At 43.1% G+C, this 19404-nt stretch overlaps 1 protein-coding gene across 1 annotated transcript; it reads left to right on the top strand.

Annotated features, from left to right (window-relative positions):
* Positions 1–11447: 11447 nt before the first annotated feature.
* On the top strand, positions 11448–18310 carry LOC309877343 (radial spoke head protein 6 homolog A-like; the record flags this gene model as incomplete). Its single annotated transcript, XM_082758614.1, has 7 exons — positions 11448–11621; positions 11743–12104; positions 12576–12804; positions 13518–14273; positions 15818–15962; positions 16767–16884; positions 18103–18310. 7 exons carry the CDS (start codon positions 11448–11450, stop codon positions 18308–18310), a joined length of 1992 nt encoding a protein of 663 aa, XP_082614740.1.
* Positions 18311–19404: the final 1094 nt, after the last annotated feature.

Genomic DNA, 19404 nt, shown 5'->3' with positions numbered 1-19404 from the left:
AAGACTGAGACAGGCATATGATGAGACAAGACTTTAAAACCCCTGCTTTTTCCTTCAGGAGGAAAGCACGAGCGTGTTTGGAAATGGGTTGGTTTTGAAAGAAAGAAGCAGGTCTTCCAGAAGCGAGGGCTGCTACCTTGAGCAAACCTGGGGAATAACACAGGCACCGAATTATTTCAACCCTTTTCTTACTAGGGCCTTTCTGAAAGCACTTCCACTTGGAATTAGGGGAAAACACAGCAATGCATTACGCTGCCTTCTCATGAAGCTGAATTACTCATCACAACTATGTCAGATCCAATCATATCAATACGAACCAAAACCACATCCATTACAAATTGCACAGGAGCATTTATTTAACAATCAGCTCGGTTTGATAAATCGCCACTCACAGCACGTGTATGGCTCACTGTCTGCTTTCAGGAATGAGTCCGTACACAATTCATTTACCATTAGCTCCGAGCACCCAGAAACCTTGGAGCTGCTACACAGACGCTTTGGCAGGGCCTCCCAGGCGTGCTCTTCGCGTGAGCTCCTTTCAAAAGCTGTCAGCAGTGAAAGCTCCTCCATATCACTGCCGTCCCATATGCCTTGAACGCTTCGTGACTGGGAATCTACCCGTTTCTCGTGCCAAATGACTCACATCAAGTTTGGGCTTGTTTTGCCTAAAGATCACGGCCCAAAATCCTAACAACGGCCACCAGCGATTCACACACACAACAGGAATGGGGATTCAGGGCTTGTAGCAGAAAGCTGTGTCTCAGGACACCAAGGGAACTGGCCTGCTTCAGGCAACAGCTCTTCTGCAAGGGCAACCGTGGGCTGCTGCAGGAAACCAGGGCAGCTCTTGCCTGGTGTCTACACGAGCTTGTCTGCAGAAATTAAATCATTCCACCAGCTTCCAGGAAAAAAAAAAACAAAACATATGTGTATCTTTAATTTCAGAAGTTCAGCGTATCAACAAATGGAAATCTTTGCCTAACACAGAGGGGGTAACAATCTATTCCTCACACTAGACTACAGTGCCTCTCAACAATTAGACTCGAAGACACTTGACACACGTTGACCCAGCTAACCCAGAAGTCAATTCTTGCTGCCATTGTGACGATTTTCCACTCACCAAATTGAAGCTGGTCCACTTGAAATACTCAGACAAATGACAGAAGAGATGCATTTCAATACAAAATCTCTTCTCCATAGCTTATTAGAATATTTATGCCCTTCCTAAACAACACTAAAACTGTTCCTGCTGCAGTTAATCAGCACGATGCAAGAAATCCCCATATGCTAGGGCAGATGCCAGTCACAACAGCAGCTCTGGGCAGGAGGAGCTCCTGCCCTCTGTAAGGCAGACACAGGCTGCTGATGCCATTTGCTCGCATATTGGCGACCAAAACCAAAGCCAGCACACCTGCCAGCACAAGCCGCAATTACCTAATGACAGAAGGGAGAGTTCCTTGCTTCTGCACGCTGAGCCATTTAAGAAATAAGTATTTCTTGTAGCTCCCAGAGAGCTACAGAGCTCCCAGTTGCTCTCTGTCTGAAGTTCAGAAGCACAACTCTGCAGAAACGTAACTGCCTTCTGCTGCAATTCCCCTGGTTGGGAAATACATGCGTATAAAACAGTCAGTTCTTTAAAGGCCCCCTCCCCGTGACGGAGTTTTTCTCTCCCCACTTTGTTTCTCACCTGTCTCCCAGCAGATGGCACACAGATTATACGCCATAAATACGCAGCTCCCGTCACTTGAGGGAATCTTCTCTGCTCTTCCCAGGAGGCTGATTGAACAACTGCCCGCTGATGAGGCTTTTATAGCAGCAACATTGGCAACACGTCCCATCGGCTGGCGAGCAAGTGCTCCTACTGATGCGCGTTATTTACAACAAAGCACAGAGCTTACAACATGCATTTAGCTTTCCATTTGTTTTCAAATTACAGAACTCATTCAAACGCAGATGAATCACCGCACACTTTTAAATCTAGACCTGGAGTTAACCTGCAGAGCTCCACTACTTTCAGGAGCCTCAAATCTTGCATAGCAATAAAGCCAGAGATTTGCTGCCCTCGATACAACTCTTCCACGTAAAGCAAATGGACAGTGCCCAACATCAGATAAACCCAAAGGCAGTGCAACAAAGTCACGGATGGGCAGCACGGGCAAACATGCTAATTCACTACACGTCCAGACTTAATTCAAACAGCACGTCAACGCTAAAATCCGTGACAAGCAAAACCGTTTCTCACTCAACTAATTCCTCTTGTATTTATTGTTGAGTGTACTAACTGAAAATTGAGCACTTCAGACAAGCTGATCAGTGGTGTTTCAGGTTTCAGGTTTGTATGACTTATTTACTCTGCATTGGTTGAAGTATTTTTCATTCTATCCCCCAAAGACGTTAGCAGAAAAATCTTTCAGGAAGGAATTTAAAAGGCCCTTCTTGGAGATGAAAATTAAAAATCTTCATCAGCTCAAGGGTCAGATAAACAGAAACTAATGAGCAGTTATTGAACATCAGCAGAAGTGTCAGAGGCCTGAAGGAGCAGCGCTTCATTAAGACGCGTGCCCTGAGTCATCTCCCAGACTGGTGACTCAGATCGCAGGTTCCCTGCATCGCCAAATACAGCCACTGAATGATGGGAACAGATCTGTTAGAAATACAGGAACGACACGGCATCTCCTGCTGTTCATTCAGATCAATTGCTCATTAAACATCATTAAAAGAGGCAGGAGGGAGGTTGTTAACTGATGTTTACGTTAGGATTTAATAAAATAATGGAGATGAGCAGTTGGAGCACTTAAAGGAGTTTGAGACATTGTTTGATCAGAAAAGTTTATACAGCTCAGGTGAAGCGCATAAAATAACTAAGAACACTCATGTGTCCCTCTCATTCTTCACTCTCACATAACACAGCCAGAATAGGTCTTTTCTGTCTACCGGTTAAACTCACCACGTCTTTGCCTGTTAGAAGACTGTACATCTTTCTGGGCCAGATCTCAGAAACCTGTCAAGAACGTCTGAGCATCCTCTCTTGCAGTGATCGCTTGGGCAAAAGGCTCAGGAAATTCAGGAAATCCAGCTCAGGAGCAAAGCTCCTGCAACTCCAGCCTCTTTCAAGAGTGGCACCTCCACAAGTGAAATGAACTTTACCTTCAACTGCTAACTTGCAGCTGTGATGTCTTCTTTCTTCTGGCATATTATTAGCCAAATTTGTTTGCCTTCCCTAACAGTTAATCAACTCGCTGATTAGCAAGCAGTCCCACTGCTTGTTGGCACTTCTTAATCTTACCTGCTCATCCCAAAACGCTCTTGTTCCTTCACTTTCAAGATTAGAACAGGTAGAGAAAATTGGCAGGGAAGAAGATAGCAAGATAGCATCAGGAACCATCAAAAGATCCAGACACGCCACGAGAGATTTTCAAGTAGCAAAAGCTTGCAGAGTTTCACGGATCGCAATAAAACTGATCTGATTAAAACCAGCTGAGAACAGCCTTATAATTACAGCTGCCTTCATTTAGAAAGTCACTATGATGACTATTGCTCCTCCTCACCACCCTTGTCCAAAAAAATTAAGGCTTTACTTTTACTTTTGGGGTTCAGATAAATGCAATACTTCCAAATCATGACACGTTTAGGAGCGTGGGGGGGGTTGTGCGTGTTCTCTTTTGGCCACAACGTGGTCTCCTCTTTGTGCCACAATGCTGGTGGCAATTTCTTTACAACTAAACTAGCGTGAAAACTGGCGAGGTATCGGAATTACTTTTGTGTGAACAGCAGAGCTGCTAAACACTACAAATCTCATACGGAGATTTTCATTTTCCTCCTCACATATAGAAGACACACCTGCACAGAGAGCTCTCAAACAAACAAACAAACAAAAAAAAAGGGGGAGAGGGAGTGAGTTAAAACTGGACCTGAATGTTCTGCGAGCTCTCTCACAACTATCCAGGAGGTTTATTACTGCCTTTAATTATTCACAGTTAACAGTCTGGCCAATAAATTATTGAATAAATGGGAAGAGCAAAAGGTTGACTAAGAACACATGGGAAGAAGTGCTGAATTAATCACTCCACAGGGGTCAATACAGGGTCTGCACATCACTTACATCAAGTTCAAACTCTGGATAAGGGATTTGAGGAACTCTGGAATAAGATCTTTAAGATCTTAGGCTGAGGAAGCGTCCCTATTCTAGCAAGTACACCACTCACATAAATGGCAATGATGCACTCCAGACACTATTGCAATAACCACGGAAAGAGGAATGTTAACAAGATGTGTTTTAAGGCTCAGGGATGCAAAACTGAAGCCAAATGGTACATAATTAAACCTGGTAGTTAGCTCAGAACCACACAGCCATAATATTCTTTTGAATACCAATAACACAAACTGAGCAAACATTTTCATTTGAGTTTCACGTTTGTTTCAAAGCAGTAGTTAAACCTCAGAACAACACCAAGCAGTATTTATTGAATCTCCACCTAAAATGATGATTACCATGAGTTGTCAAGGAGATTGGAAACGTAGCACAGGCAGGCACGTTAACCCTGCTAAATTTTTGTGTCTTGTAATTTATTTTCAATTTGTAAATGCGCTCCCTACTTTGAAAGTAAGAGATGTGGGCCTTTTTTCTTCTAAAACATGAAGGATAATTCTTCTTGCTTCACCTCTATATCTGTGCAAAAAGATTATTACTTTTTAAATGTACAAACTTAGAACCTCTGTAGAACATCATTAATGAAAAATGTGTAATGCCAATTGATGGAAGACAGGAATTCAAGCCATAGCTGTCTCAACGAGGTGCAGAGAGCTTCAGTACTGAACTTCACAATGGAATTTGGCCCTTTGAATAAAGTAATGGTCACTTAAAGCAAAACACTGTCAGATTAACTGATCATGTTTGGGCCCAGATTCTTCAAAGAGAAGTCTCAAACTACTGTGAGTTACTGTGGTACCTTGAGTTTTTGCTCCCCATGTTTTCTTCTCACAGTTTCCGCATCCTGGGAAACTACTTCAGTAGCAGCTCACTTGGAACCTCTTATAAGCCACTCATTGGCCTTGCTCTATAGCCGTGGTTTTCCTTTATAAAAGGTTAAAAAAATAATAATGAAATGCATGTTTTCAGTCTTAAGCAGAACAGATAGCAGAATTTTGCCCTGAACCAGCACCCCCTCAGACAGACCCAGCTGCCTTTCTGAAGCAGCAGGGAATATGATCTGAGGGAGCTGAATTCAGCCCTTCCCCTGCCCAAGCTCTGTCTAGGCTAATCTGAAGGGTACGTGCCCCCAGCAGCTGTTCTTTAGGAAATAAATCCTAACTGTTCCTTCAGACAGCAAAGGAAAAAGTCGCTTTCTACTTCAGGAGAAGATCTGTAAGTTGTGAATGTGAAAAAGATAGCCATGACCCCTGAAAAAAAAATAATAATAAAAAAAAAGATGATAATGACCCCTTTAAGTTCTGAGAAGGGTGATTAAAGCCTAAAGAGAGGCATCACTTATAGCATCCCATGACAGAATTGCCATGTCAGACAGTTCAGCAATCCCTTGTTTGTAACATCCTTTTAATTCCCAAACATTTTGTATTTACTGTGTGTATTAACTATAAGCATTAGGAAGAGTTCTCAATCTCACTCCAGACAGCTAAAATTAAAATGTTTTAGACCTTAATTTTTACATACTTAAGGGATGCCCTCAGAGTTTCCTACAAGGACACTTTTTTCCCTTTTCATATTTTGACAGAGAAATGCAGATCAATATATGGTTTAATCCAGATGCTCTGAACATATTAACATCGCTGACAGCTACAGAACCAGTTCTGACCACCAGCATAAAACAGGGAAGCAAATCTCAAATCCAGGTGAGCAAGATGCTGTTTACAAAGGTTATATAAATATCGTGCAGGAAAAACAGACTAATAGAATCTACTATCTAAATTCATGGCGCATTTTCTATGGAAAACTTATTTATATGTAAAATAAGATGGAAACCATTGTATCAGAAATCTGGTGATATTAGCAAAAGTTACAGATGTATAATACAGTGAAACAAACCTCAGAGACACTTTGTAGGTACTCCCATTGCCTTCTCCTAAATATAGTCTTTTGATTGCTGCTGCAAGTTTTTGCCTTGTTTTTGTCATGTTTTTCACGGGAAAAAAAAAAAAAAAAAGTGAAAATGCAGTGAAAATAGAAGCAATATCCAAAGTAATAAAAAAGAAAAAAAAATAGCAAAGAAGAAGAAAATATTTTTCCAGTGAACGTGCTTATTGCCAGAATAAGTTAATAAAGGGAGTAAGATGTAGAACTCACAGGAAATTCTACATCTCTGGAAGAAGAAAATGGGACAGTTATCTGCAACAATACAAACTGAACCTAGGTGGCCAATCTGCAGTGAAAGAATAGTTGAACTTCTAGAAATTATTTCCAGAGAAAATGACTGATCTAATGGCATTTCATAAAGTAACAATGATAGAGCTGGATTTCTCCTTAGTGGAAAACATCACGGAGTGAACTTTATAGACGTGCTTCCTCATTATGCTTTGAGTTATATTTCAAAGAGAGATCACAGCTGCAACATGAACTCAGCACACAAATTAAAAACGCTATTTCTGAGCTGGCTGCTATCATCAAACAAGTCAATTATTGCACATCACGCAGTCAAAATGGCAAAATACAGGGCAACTTGCGTGGACATTGTTAAAAAAATATAGACTGAGAAGTTGTATTTTTGAATAAAAAAGTAATATGTCTCAGCTTTTCAAATACTTCTTCGTGCTCATGTGCTTGATCCAAAGCTTGCCAATTCAGTAATGCTGATTTTATGACAGGACTACAATATAAAGATGGATTTTTGAGCAGAATTTCATATTTATTACTGAACCTAACATGGCAAGCTTCTCCTGTAAAGAGTTTGTGTGAACATTTTTACACACATACGTAGCCCTAGTGAACCACCTTTTGCACATCCATCATTAAGTTCCTCAGAACCTCCTGGACATTTCCAGAGTCCATAATGAGAACAACGCCATCCACACTCCTGCAGGATTTTGATTTTAGACTATTTAATAAGTATTTGACAAACAGCACAGTATGTATTTACCTAGTCCTTTTCCTAGGCATTTGAAAGGGCAAAACGCCAGGCCCAGTTCTCCATTTCTTCATTTTTTGTAAAACACTGCTGAATCACCATGCCCTGATTTACACTGCTGCTGCAGACTAGAGGGTTTACCACAGTCGGGACAAAAATTATGAAATCCATTCTACAGTGAGAAGTGCTACAACACAAGCCGGGGAACAGCAAAATGGGAACTGACGGAAACGTATAATCCTTTCAAAGCGACTGCAGTTATTCTCATGCTGAAGCTGAGCAAAACTACCGCATGGAATCATTATAAATTCAATGCAGTACCTAATACAAGAGTTCATTTTATCACTTTCAGAAATACAGGTGGGGTTTTTTTGTTTGCTTTTACAAACATTAAAAGTGAGCCTCCTTTTTATTTACTATAAATTGTTGCTCCATTTTTATAACCTTAACTTTCTCTTACTCTAGTATCAACAGAAACAAAATGCCCAAGAATTTCTCTATTGAACACAACCTCCCCTCCTTTTCATCCCACCACCACCCCAGGAGAACTTCACTGGCTTCTGTCTCCTTGCTGTGCTCCTGAAGGTCGCTCAAGGCTGCGAGAGGCAGAGCAGAACGGGGTCTTGCCCCCACACACACCACACCACTCCTGCACAGTCACACCTGGAGCAAGCAAAGACCTTAGATTCCTACCACCAAATTTGCCCGTTTTCTTCAACAACACAACCATGAGGATCTGTGGGGCTCAACGCAACAGATTTGCTTGGTTCAGTTGATGAGAAATAATTCAGGAACACGGTGAAGAAGAGTTAGACTTGAAGGCAAGGCACGGCTCCAGCCAGCCGCTGGGACTTCTCCACCTGACAGCCTACAGCAGCACAGAAGAGAAGCTGAGCTGGCCCTGCATGGCTCCAGAACAGGCCCACTTGGTCTTATTGCAGCTGTAATGTACCAGCAAGGAGCAGCATTTTCTTCATCTCACCCTCGCCATTATCCCTCCACACAGCCTGTGAAGCCTGCAGCAGCTGCGATCTAATCAAACAGACAAGTTCTGAGCACCAGGACAAAGCATCTCGGCTGACACTGCTTAAACCCAGGATGTACTTAAAAGAAGCACAACGGCCAACATCCTTTTTGCCAGAAAACTATGCTTTCTCCTCATAAATAACAGCAAAACCCACAGCTCTGTGATGGTACTGAAAGACAAGAAACGACATGCCAAAACCAATGAAAGTTCTGAGAAAGTTGAGATACAGCACTTAGAAAGCACTAACCAGAGTGCCCACTGCAAACTGCAAGTTTTAGTCAGTCTCACAGCTCCCCAAAAGAGAGAAATGCCATTACCTCCAGTAACAGGAATCAGTCACAACGACGTTACAACCCACTATCTGAAAAACTTCCACGTCCTGCATTTTTCACACCAAAAATCCTCATCAGGTCGCTATCATAACATAGCTTGAGCAAGAGCTTTGTTCACAACATAGGCTTAGCACTCAGATTACCAAGTGAGAGAAGATTTTCTCCCACCTTGAAATTTCGCTGCCTTACATCACCACAATCACAGCCACGTAGAATTAAATGCATTTATTCAGCATTTTCCTGTAACTCAGAGGGGATGCAAAACACACAATTCACACCTCTGGATGCAAAGTCATGCTCAGCCTTAACCATGGCAACTCTCCCCTTCAAATCAGGACTAAAATCTGTTCATCCACACAAACCGGGTTATGGGAGTCAAGTGCTGATGAAATGACAAAGGACGTCATCTTACTTTCACTAAGTCCATAATAAAGCTCCCACCGACTTCAGCAAGAGCAAAAACCAGCATCGGATTTCTACAAATGATTATTATTCTCTGCAAAGCATCTTATACATTTCCCATCAGACCCCTCCAGAAGGATGATGGTCTCTCGTCTTCCTAATAATATTGCCTCATTGAAAAGCACCTCTGGCTGCCAGCACTAATTTAGCTTAGGGTTTAAAAAAAAAAAAAAAAAGAAAAAGAAAAAAAAGAAAAAAAAACAGAATAAAAGAAAATTTACATAGTTAAAGCCACTTGTGTATTTAATTGAGTATAAATTTGTGTGAAACTGCTTTGGAACTGAGGAGAAATTAATGTTGTAGCTTCTGAACAGAGAAAAAACGTTAAGAAGTAGTTTTGTAGTTCACAGTCTTTTCATACCTTTTTTCTTGAAGTCTTTTAGTTGCATGCAGATTGACCGTAAGTATTTAATTCATAAACATACATTAAAGAAGAAGGTAAAGTTCATCTTCACATGCTCAGGGGCACTTCAGCCTGAAACATGATTTGCAACCTAAAAATTGACTAATTAGGCCTTCCTCTTGAGCGAGCTGACAGACAGCACACCTGGCAGCTGCTTGCAGGAATATTTTCTGCACAGAAAGCATTGGCACCCAGCTCCTAAGACAAGGGCAAAATGCAGATAAAATTGCCTTGCCCACCTCACAGGAACCACCTCAGTGGTTACAGCTGCTACTTACCAGTCTGATGGTGAAAGCTTCTTCACACCTGTGGGACCTGCAACTGGGCTTTTTAATTCAATGATTGCCTTCCCATTAACAGAGCACAGAAGGATTCCCATGTGAAATGGGAAGCTCTATTCAGATTCCCCTACCAGTGCAAGCACGTTCAAAATGCAGCAATGAAACTACCACAGTGCAACAAACGTTCAGTTCTACATGTGGCATTTTATGTGTCACCTCTGGATCTGCGACTGGAAGTCAGCAGACACCAAGATTTCAGTTTAAAAAGTGCTGTTGGAAAAATGTCTTGAATTCATAGTACAAGAGAGACCATTGCATCTGCTGTGGTCAGGTATCAACACAAGCCATTAGCACATCTCCCTTGGAAAGAGAAAACATTAGGAAATACTTTAGTTACTCTTCAGCTAATTAACACAGCCTACTGATGGTGTTTGCCACAGTGAAATTCTGCAGTATTACTGTATGCATTCAGTTGCTCTTCTTCTTTACTGATAAGAGCTCATGACACCATGTTGAGAAAACATCCTTCTGCACTGAGGTACTCTCTGCCCTGAGCCCCTCGTATATTTCATAATCTCTATAATAGGAAAGGCAGAGAGTAACACTATAGCAAATTACACACGCTCTTCATTTTCTCTTTCTTTGCTAACAGAGATTGTAAAGATAAAGCACTTGAATTTTCTTGAGCAGGTGCCTCACATGACATTACACAAATAATGATAATTTTATACATTTTAGAGAAATTAATTACTAACCAACAAGTCAAGGTTTTCCTCCAAATAAGAACTACAGAGAGCAAATAAAAAGCAATTCACAAGCACTGTCGCGCCCTCTGCAGTTGATGTGTAAGCTCTGCAAATACACCTGCAAAATGAGGAACTTGGGCAAATTCCTTGCCCATACCAGGAAGTCAAAACCTCTTCGTGCTGAAACTCAGCAGAATTAACATTTTAATGACGTTACCTTACTTTTTGGCATCACAGGGATGTTGTACGGGAACTTTCAAATTCTCCTTTTGCCCACGAAAGGATGTGGAAAGCTGTTTTGTTGTTGCTGCTGTTCAGAGTCGGGTTCCTCAGTGGTACTTCTGGCATTCCCTCTCGGAACTGGAAAGCAATTTGCGATGCCTCATCAGAATTCGTTCTTTCTGGTTACTTCTAAGAAGTACCCAAAATAAACTGCATTTATGAAAAGTTGTGTTAATTCCTCCATTGACCACAGATTAAGCATGTTTTACCAGCCAAACAGCTGCGGTATTTGGTTTTATAATGTGAACAGGGCATTTTGTAGAGATGCGTACAGCATCGATTTCTTCCCTCGGATACCCTGGCACAGTACTGTTTTTCACGTCAGATTTTTAGAAAACATTTGACACTTACTCTAGGGCCGGCCAGCTTTAGATGTCTGTTCAAATGTGCTAGCCAAAGGGCTTAAGAAAAACACAACTATTTGTTTTAGAGCCTCCTCATCGAATACTAGGTACGTGTTTAGTCAGCTAGTAAGAGATCTTTACTGACTTGGCCATAAGCAATTAAGAAGATGAGGTGAGCATGACCATAAGCAACGCAGGAGATGATTTACACGAGAAGCTTTCTGCCACACGGTGAAGCTTTTAAACTTTAACTTCAACCACCTGTTGTAGTTGGTAGCGCTGCAGCACGACACCTGAGGGAGCTGCAACTGCATCCCCCGCTGCGCTACCACACCGCTGTCAAGCAGATCTCGAGGAAGAAGCCCGCAGGCTCTTCCCCTGCACCTCGTCCCGGGCATTTGAACACTCGGGTACAGGGGGGAAGCGGGGACCCCCGCCCGCTGCCCCTCGCAGCCCACCCGTGATGGCGGACCCCAGGGGCGCGGCGCCAAATGGCGGCGGGGTCCGGCCCTGCCGCCGGGCACACCCCTTCCGGGCCCCGCGCCCCTGGCAACGGCGGCCGCTTCATGGACGCCACGGCCGAGGAGCCCGGAGAGAGCCCCGGGCGGTCTCCTGCTGAGGAGTCGGGGCCTCGGGCGTCAGAAGCGGGAGCAGAACGCCAGGAGGTAGGGCTGGGGGCTGCGAGGGAGGGTCTCGCCCTCGGTCCCCTGCTGAGAGCCCTGCTGACGAGCCGGTGCCGGCCGGGCACCCTGTAAATTACTGACCCGAACTCGGTGTCGCCCACAGGGGATGGAACAAGCCTCTCCTGAGCACCAGGGGCCAGAAGGATTCAGCCAGCTGTATGCAGAGGGACAGGACTCGCAGGAGGCCAGCCGAAGCGTGGATCAGGCGCGAGCACTGGGATCTGACCCTTGCCAAAGACAGGAGCCAAGAAGTGCCTGTCGGACGTACGGAGGAGGACAGGAGCATTACCAAGCCCATGAGGATGGGCATGGCCCCTACCAGCCACACGAGCCCGGTTACGGGCTCTATCAGCCAGGATACAGCCCGTACGACGATCCGATACCAGATCCCGAAGCCCGAATGCTGGCAGTGCAGAATGCAAAAGCCTACTTGCTGACGAGCAGCACAACATCTGGCCTCAACTTGTAAGTCTGCAGAAGAGACAAGAAGGAAAGGGGCAGGATGAGAGTAGTGGTGACAGGGTAAGGGGCTATGCTGTCAGGGACGGCAGAGTGTGGAAAAGCAGAACATGTTATAAATGCAGCGTTTAATCGCTATGCTATAATTGTGTGTCCGGCCCCTTTCAATCCAAATTCCAAAGGGAATTTAGGGTGTTCAAAGAGCCTTCGATTAGATTAAGGCCAGGCTTGAATTTGCTTTAGCTCCTCGGCCAGATGTAGGGTAAACGAAAAATGGAAGGTGAGGCTACTCTTGATTACATTGCAAAGAGGCTAGTTTCAAGTCTAATTTCCCAAAATGCTGCATGATCCCTTTGCATCTAACTGTTCCGATTTCTTTGATGCCCAGGTGATTACCTTGTACTTTTGATATTAGAAACAATATTCTAAGACTTCCGTAATAGTAGGTCAGTAATAATACTTACATTCCTATGACAGATACGATCATCTTGCTAATACGCTGACAAAGATCCTGGATGAACAGCCCACAAATGTGGTAGACATAATTGAGAATATCAGCAAGGACGTGAAGTGGGCTCAATTTCGGAAAAAAATGGATACTCTTCGAGATGAACCTGCAATGCCTCCAACGTTTGAATCTGCAGAAAGGAGTAAAAGTTTGTTCCTCAAGTCAGATGAAGAAGGAGATGAAGAACTAGACGAAAAGGTAGCGAGTTATTATCAGGCACCAATAGATATCAAATATACTGGAGAGATGGGTGGCAGGAAGGCAGAAGGGAAAAGGTGGAAGTTGTGGTCTCCCTCATAATATTGCCTCTCGTGATTGCATGAAATGATTACAGCCACAGTAGCGCGTACCCTCTTCACAGTTCGGTTGGTCCCGTGTCAAGTTGTGAAGAAATCACAGCTGGTTACGTAGTTTGGAATTTAGTTGCTGCAGTAAGTCTCATATCCCGAGCTTTTAAAAGCACAGATGTTCTGGAGATGATAAATAGAAAGGAAAGTTTACAGTATCTCTCATACGCTTGTTGAATCTTGTGCCACAAACACGAGGCAACACAGCAGCGCTGTTTCCAGGCATCAAGGCCTCTTATACAGAAAACGTGTGCTAGCACTGAAGTCCTGTGGAGATCCCTCGTGAGAATTCTTTCTGTACTTTGCAGTAATTAAAAGTGAATTTGAAAATTGAGATCTTGTATTCTAAAAGCTGCGCTTCATCTGTGTTCTCTTCTTTACCCTCACAATGTCATTTTTAATTTTTCTAAGTGATAGTGGGAGATGTAAATGAATGTCAGCAGAGCTTTTGGAGAGAGCGCACTATAGGAAAGTGAAGTATGACTTTCAGTAGATAAATTGTTCAATCCTTCAAATGGATAATTTTATTATTACTCAGCTCTAACTCACGCTTTCCTTTACTAGGGAGAGACTCCTCTACCTAATGTGATGGAAACAGCCTTTTATTTTGAGCAGGCTGGAATTGGCTTGAGCAAAGATGAATACTATCACATATTTCTTGCCCTTAAAAAGCTCATTAGTGCCCAGCCAATCCAGGCATGTCGCTTCTGGGGCAAAATTTTGGGCCTGGAGATGAACTATATTATAGCTGAAGTACAATTCCAGGAGGGAGTAGAGGAGGAGGAAACAGAGGAGGAAGAAGAGGTTCCTGATGAAGGAGAGAAAGGGCTGGGTGAAGTCGAAGATGAAGATGAGGAGAAAGAAAAAGAAGATGAGCCACCAAAGTCTACCTATAAGCCCCCACCTGTCATCCCAAAAGAAGAAAACGGAACTGGGGCTAACAAATACATCTACTTTGTTTGCAATGAGCCTGGCAAAGCCTGGGTGAAGTTGCCTCCAGTGACACCAGCGCAGATTGTCTGCGCCAGGAAAATCAAGAAGTTCTTCACTGGCAGGCTGGATGCCCCTGTTGCGAGCTTCCCTCCTTTCCCTGGAAATGAGGCCAACTACCTGCGGGCACAGATAGCTCGGATCTCAGCAGGAACCCACGTCTGTCCCACTGGATTTTACCAGTTTGGGGAGGAAGAAGATGAAGATGAGGAAGGGGGAGGAGGAAGAGATACGTGTGAAGAAAACCCGGATTTCCAGCCTCTTTCTGTGGCTGAAATGGTGGAGTCTCTCTCCACGTGGGTACACTACGTGCCGAGTATTTTAAAGCAGGTAGGTCCTGCCATAGGCCACGCTGACCTCAGATACCATTCTCACGGTAGTGCTTCAGGATGTAAATGAAGCCCCTCACCCACCCATTTGAACTATTCACCAGAAACAGGACTGGACTGAAAAGATTTCCTACAGAAAATGTATTAGAAACGTTCTATCATATATAAATGTGTTGCACATATTTAAATATTAGAAGGTTCCTAAATCTACACGTGTTTCATGATTTTTTCCATCTTCAGGTGCAAACCTATCTTTAGATAATCATGTAGGATTAGGCCTTGATAGATAATTATTTCTGGCAGTCTTCTACATTGGGTTACCTCTCCTGAAATCCTCGCGTGACAGAAATGTTTTTAATTCTGTTTTCCTGAATAGGATGCTAAATTTCAGATCGCTTGTGATTGTATGCTAAACGAAACTTATTTGGTGTTTTCTTCTGGTTTACCTTCCGTTGCTTGCTTTCTGCTGTGAAGCATGAAACAAAAAGGCTTAAAAACTTAAAACCAAAACATTGTAAATAAAATTGTAGCATAAAATATTTATTATATCAGGTTAGTGCTGGAAAGAGGTTGTACTAATGCAGTCAACTTTCCTGGATACCAACCTAAGAACGGTAGTGTAAAATAAGAGCAAGTGCTAGGAACTAAAGTTTAATTTTATTGCCAGCAAAGCAATAGTTCTAAAAATAAAATCTGTTACCATTAGAATTTTGAGAACATTTTGTAATGTTCCTCCGACTGGTAGCTAAAAAACAAGGCAGACTTTAAAAGGAATTCTGTAAGAATCTGTAAGTCTTTAAAAGTCTGTAAGTGTTCATCTCTCAGCTTGCAATAACTGGTAATCCAGCAAGGATACAAACCCAACAGACAACAGGCAAGGATTGAACTAAATTCCTGTCTTCTGTTCACTGTAAACATAAAGATAATTTGGCATAAAGACATGGGATGCTGTGGTCTTTCTCGTGCCTTCTGTGTTCAGTAATTGTTGAACTGAAATACAGAGTACAAGGTAAGACTTTTCACGTGCATTGTTTGGACTTGGGCCCAGGTGCACAGGGACAGGATGTTCTGTCTGTCTTCTGTGCATATTCACAGCCTGTGCCTGACAGGGAAGGGACAGGTAATGCCAGCACGTTTGTGCCCAGTGAAGGCCAGCAACAAGTTACTGTCTCTTCACAAGATGAATATTGCAATATGTGTTTGCTTAATGATATGATCCCAGCCAATAAGTATCAGCATGGATAAGTATCAGCATGGATTGATTGTACTTAAAAGAACTGAAAACTACAAAATAGCTGGAAGCTGATCAGAGAGCCATGGGGTCGTTCTGCAATAGTAAGCAGGGATAAGGAATGAATGAGGGATAAAGAGAGCGCTCTGCCAAGAGGATACGTACAGCTCTCTGGCAACAACGTACCAGTTCTGGAATACATCTTTTTTTCTTTCTCCCCCACTTGCGCTTGTGTGTGAACCAATTGTTTTAACTGGCTTGCATTTCTTCATTGATTGTCGCGTGTATTTATTATTCTCCCTTACTGATTATAGGGTCGTTGTGTTTGGATTAACCCTTCACAAAAATCAGAGGAAGAAGAAGAGGAAGGTGAAGAGGAGGAGGAGAAAGATGAGGAGCCAGATGAACTCCAGCAAGAAATAGGACCTCCCCTTCTCACTCCACTCTCTGAAGATGAAGGTACTCCTCATGGAGTACGATTTGTGATAGAGCCACTGGGATTGTTGGCATTTAGGCAGTAAATATCTGAAGTTACAGGCCTCTGACGCTTCACAGAACAATGTAGCTTGCCATGGTAGGGTAACCGCATTCTTTTACAAAATTAATCAGATGTGAAATGGTTAACAGAATCGACCTTAAAACTGAAATGATTGGGTTTACTAGTTAACCGTCCTGCTGAGAATAAAGGGAAAAAATATTCAGATATGTCAGGCTACTGGAAGTTCCAGACAGCTCACCCCTGAAATACATTCAGCTATTTTTCCATCGCCTTTATAGGCAGAAGAAAAGCGTGGACACAAAAATAAATATATATTCACACATGCATAGATATACAAATAAGAATTTATATCCTCTAGCACATACTGCAGCAACCCATAGAGATATGGAAACCTAAATACTAGACTGTAGCCATAGCAAATTATGTTTCTACTCCCCATTCTTTGATCAGGGTGAAATACGTATGTAATTTATCCCTCAGTGATAAACAATCCCTGACAAAAGAAACAGTAGCGAGTTCTGCATTTCAAGAACATGATCCTTTCTGTATGGGACTGTTGGCATCCGTGTGATACCTGCCCCTGCATCCAAACCACCTGTCTGAACACAATGTCTGCATTTATTGCTTGTGACTTAGTTCTTCTAACGTGCATCTTAATATAACCGTTGCCTGAGTTCTGTGAAAGTCCTGTAGCTCAGTCCTAAGTATTTTGTAGTGGCTTGTAAGTCAATTTATTCATGTAGCGTGTGTTTGGCTGCCTGCAGGAATTCAAAACGTCCCTGCTTGGACAGCTCAGCCTTCTACAAACCTGATCCCCCAATATGCTGTTGCAATCCTTCAGTCGAACCGATGGCCTGGAGCATATGCCTTTGCATCTGGCATGTGAGTAGCCAGCTGACGTGGTTACAACACAGACCATACGCTGAACACAGCCATGCCCGATGAAGTCAAATTTGCTTTCTTATTAATGTATTGACTGAATCGTAACTATTTCTGAGACCGATAGAGAAAGCCACTTAAGAGTGCACAGTGTCAGTATGTGTTCAAGGCTGAAAATGAAGAATCTTTGGAAACGCTAGCATGAAACTGATGCATGTACATGTCCGGTTAGTGCCTGGCCACAGTCCTGGATTTAAAACCTGTATTCTTGAGTCTGTGGTGCTTTTTACAAATGAGCTTAATTCTTTTGTTCTAATTTTCAGTCGTTTCTATTAGGCACAGTACAGTCACTACCACTAGAAGCTTTAAATGGGCATTGGAGTGGGTGTCGGGAGTGGCTCTATGTTACTAAGGTGAAGTTGGAGTCATACTGAATATCACACAGTGACAGAGGGTAGCATTCATCATTTTTGCACTTGGCGATTTTTAAGTGGAAGGTTAAATATTGTGCAAAAAGTGCAAGCATAGAATGGTTTGGGTTAGAAGGGACCTACAGATCCCCCAGTTCCACCCCCACTGCCATAGGCACCTCCCACTAGACCAGGTTGCCCAGGTAGACGAGCCTGGCCTTGCACACTTCTAGAAATGGGGCATCCACAGCTTCTGCGGACAACCTGTTCTGGTGCCTCGCCACCCTCAAAGAATTTCTTCCTCATATCTGATCTATATCTACCCTCTTTCCACTTTAAAAGCATTACCCCTTATTCTGTCGCTACATGCCCTTACAAAAAGTCTCTCCTCGTCTTTGTTTTAAGACCCCTGTTAAGTACTGAAAAGCTTTGATACTTCAGGACTGAAAGCTTTCAACTTGAGGTTTCCTTGGAGCCTTCTCTTCCCCAGGCTGAACATCCCCAGCTCTCTCAGCCTGTCTTCACAGGAGAGCTGCTCCAGCCCTCTGATCGTTTTCATGGCCCTCCTCTGGACCTACACTAACAGCTCCACATCCTTCTTGTGCTGGGGGCCCCAGAGCTGGGTGCAGTGAATCCAACAGCTAGGAAGAGATGTGTTCCTTTAAGCACCTCTTACAGGGAGCTTGCACTCTATTTTCACAGCAGAGTAAGGAGCCCTGAGAGGATCTGCACTGATAGATATTTTGTTGCAGGCAGATGGTGTCAACTTTTCACTGTTTTTTTGTTTTGTTTTGTTTGTTTTTTCCCTCAGGAAATTTAATAATATCTACTTTGGCTGGGGTCACAAATACAGCCCAGAAAACCATACACCCGCACTGCCTGAGCCAGTGCAAAAAGAATACCCCGACGGGCCGGAGATCACCGAGGCCGCGGACCCGACGGTGGAAGAGGAGCTGGCTTTCAAGGCTACAAAGGAGAAAGCCAGAGCTAAGAAGAGGAAGACGAGGAAGAATGAGTAGGTGATGAAGAGGAAGACACGATTAAGATATAGGAAACACGAATACTTGAAAAGATTAAATATTTATAGGGTTTTTATACACGGATCCTAAATGAGTTGATCTTCAGTGTAAGTGGAAGATGCTTATTTGGGGGGTTTCTGTAGGTTCCTTGCAGCTGCCTCTCCCAAACAGAGGAATAGTGTTTTAATAAATGGAGCGTAAACAAGCTCAACTTAAATGTGAGTTTCAGATGCCTTATTTTGTGGGTTTCTGTAGGCTCCTTGCAGCTGCCTGTCCCCGAAAGATTGTTATATATCGAGTGGTAATTCGTGTCGAGAAAATGGTTGATATTAATAAAGAAGGGGGAGATTTGGGATTGTGGCCATGGGGGTTGGAAAACCCCATGATTGAGATGACATTTGACTCTTAAGGGACGAGGCCATCAGGAATATAAAAGAGCTTAGAGGGAAGAAAGAAGGGTGATTCAGGAGACTCCATGCAGTCTCCAGGTTCTCTTGTTCTCCAGCCATTGAGGCATGGAAGTTTCTGGGTGTTTGCTGTTGTTGTTACATTCAAAGTTGTTTGGCCAATGAAAAGTTGTTTTGAAAAGAACTGCTGTGGGGTGAAGGGTATAAGAGGGGAGCCTGCCCTCAAGATAAAAAAAGAAAAAGGCAACACGATGAAGTTATGTCATTGTCGCGTTAAGGGGTGTAGCTGATTAACCCTTACGGGCCCGGTCGGATTCAGGGTACTGAACCAGTCGGACATTCACCAAAAACACGTTAACCGTCTGGGGGTCCCGTCAGACACTCACCAAAAACGCATTAACTGTCTGGGGGTCTGGTTAGATTCAGAACACTGAACTATCACGGATAAGCACCCTCACCCTCGTTGCACTTAATGAGAGTTATCACAATGCAATCAAGTATGGTTTATTACAGCAACAGATAATCAGGTTGTTTTGGATTGCCGGCGATACGGACTGTCTGCAAAAGCAAGCTAATATGCATGAAATACACAGGTGTTACAGGTGTTACAGGTGTTCTAGATGTTATAGTTTTACAGGTGTTATAGATGTTACAGGTGTTACAGGTGTGCAGCCTAAAAATAAACAC

This window comes from Aythya marila, assembly GCF_965140915.1.
Source record: "Aythya marila genome assembly, chromosome: 4".
NCBI lineage: Eukaryota > Metazoa > Chordata > Aves > Anseriformes > Anatidae > Aythya > Aythya marila.
Note: the sequence above shows the minus strand (reverse complement) of the source record. Positions and strands in the feature narration are given on the sequence as shown.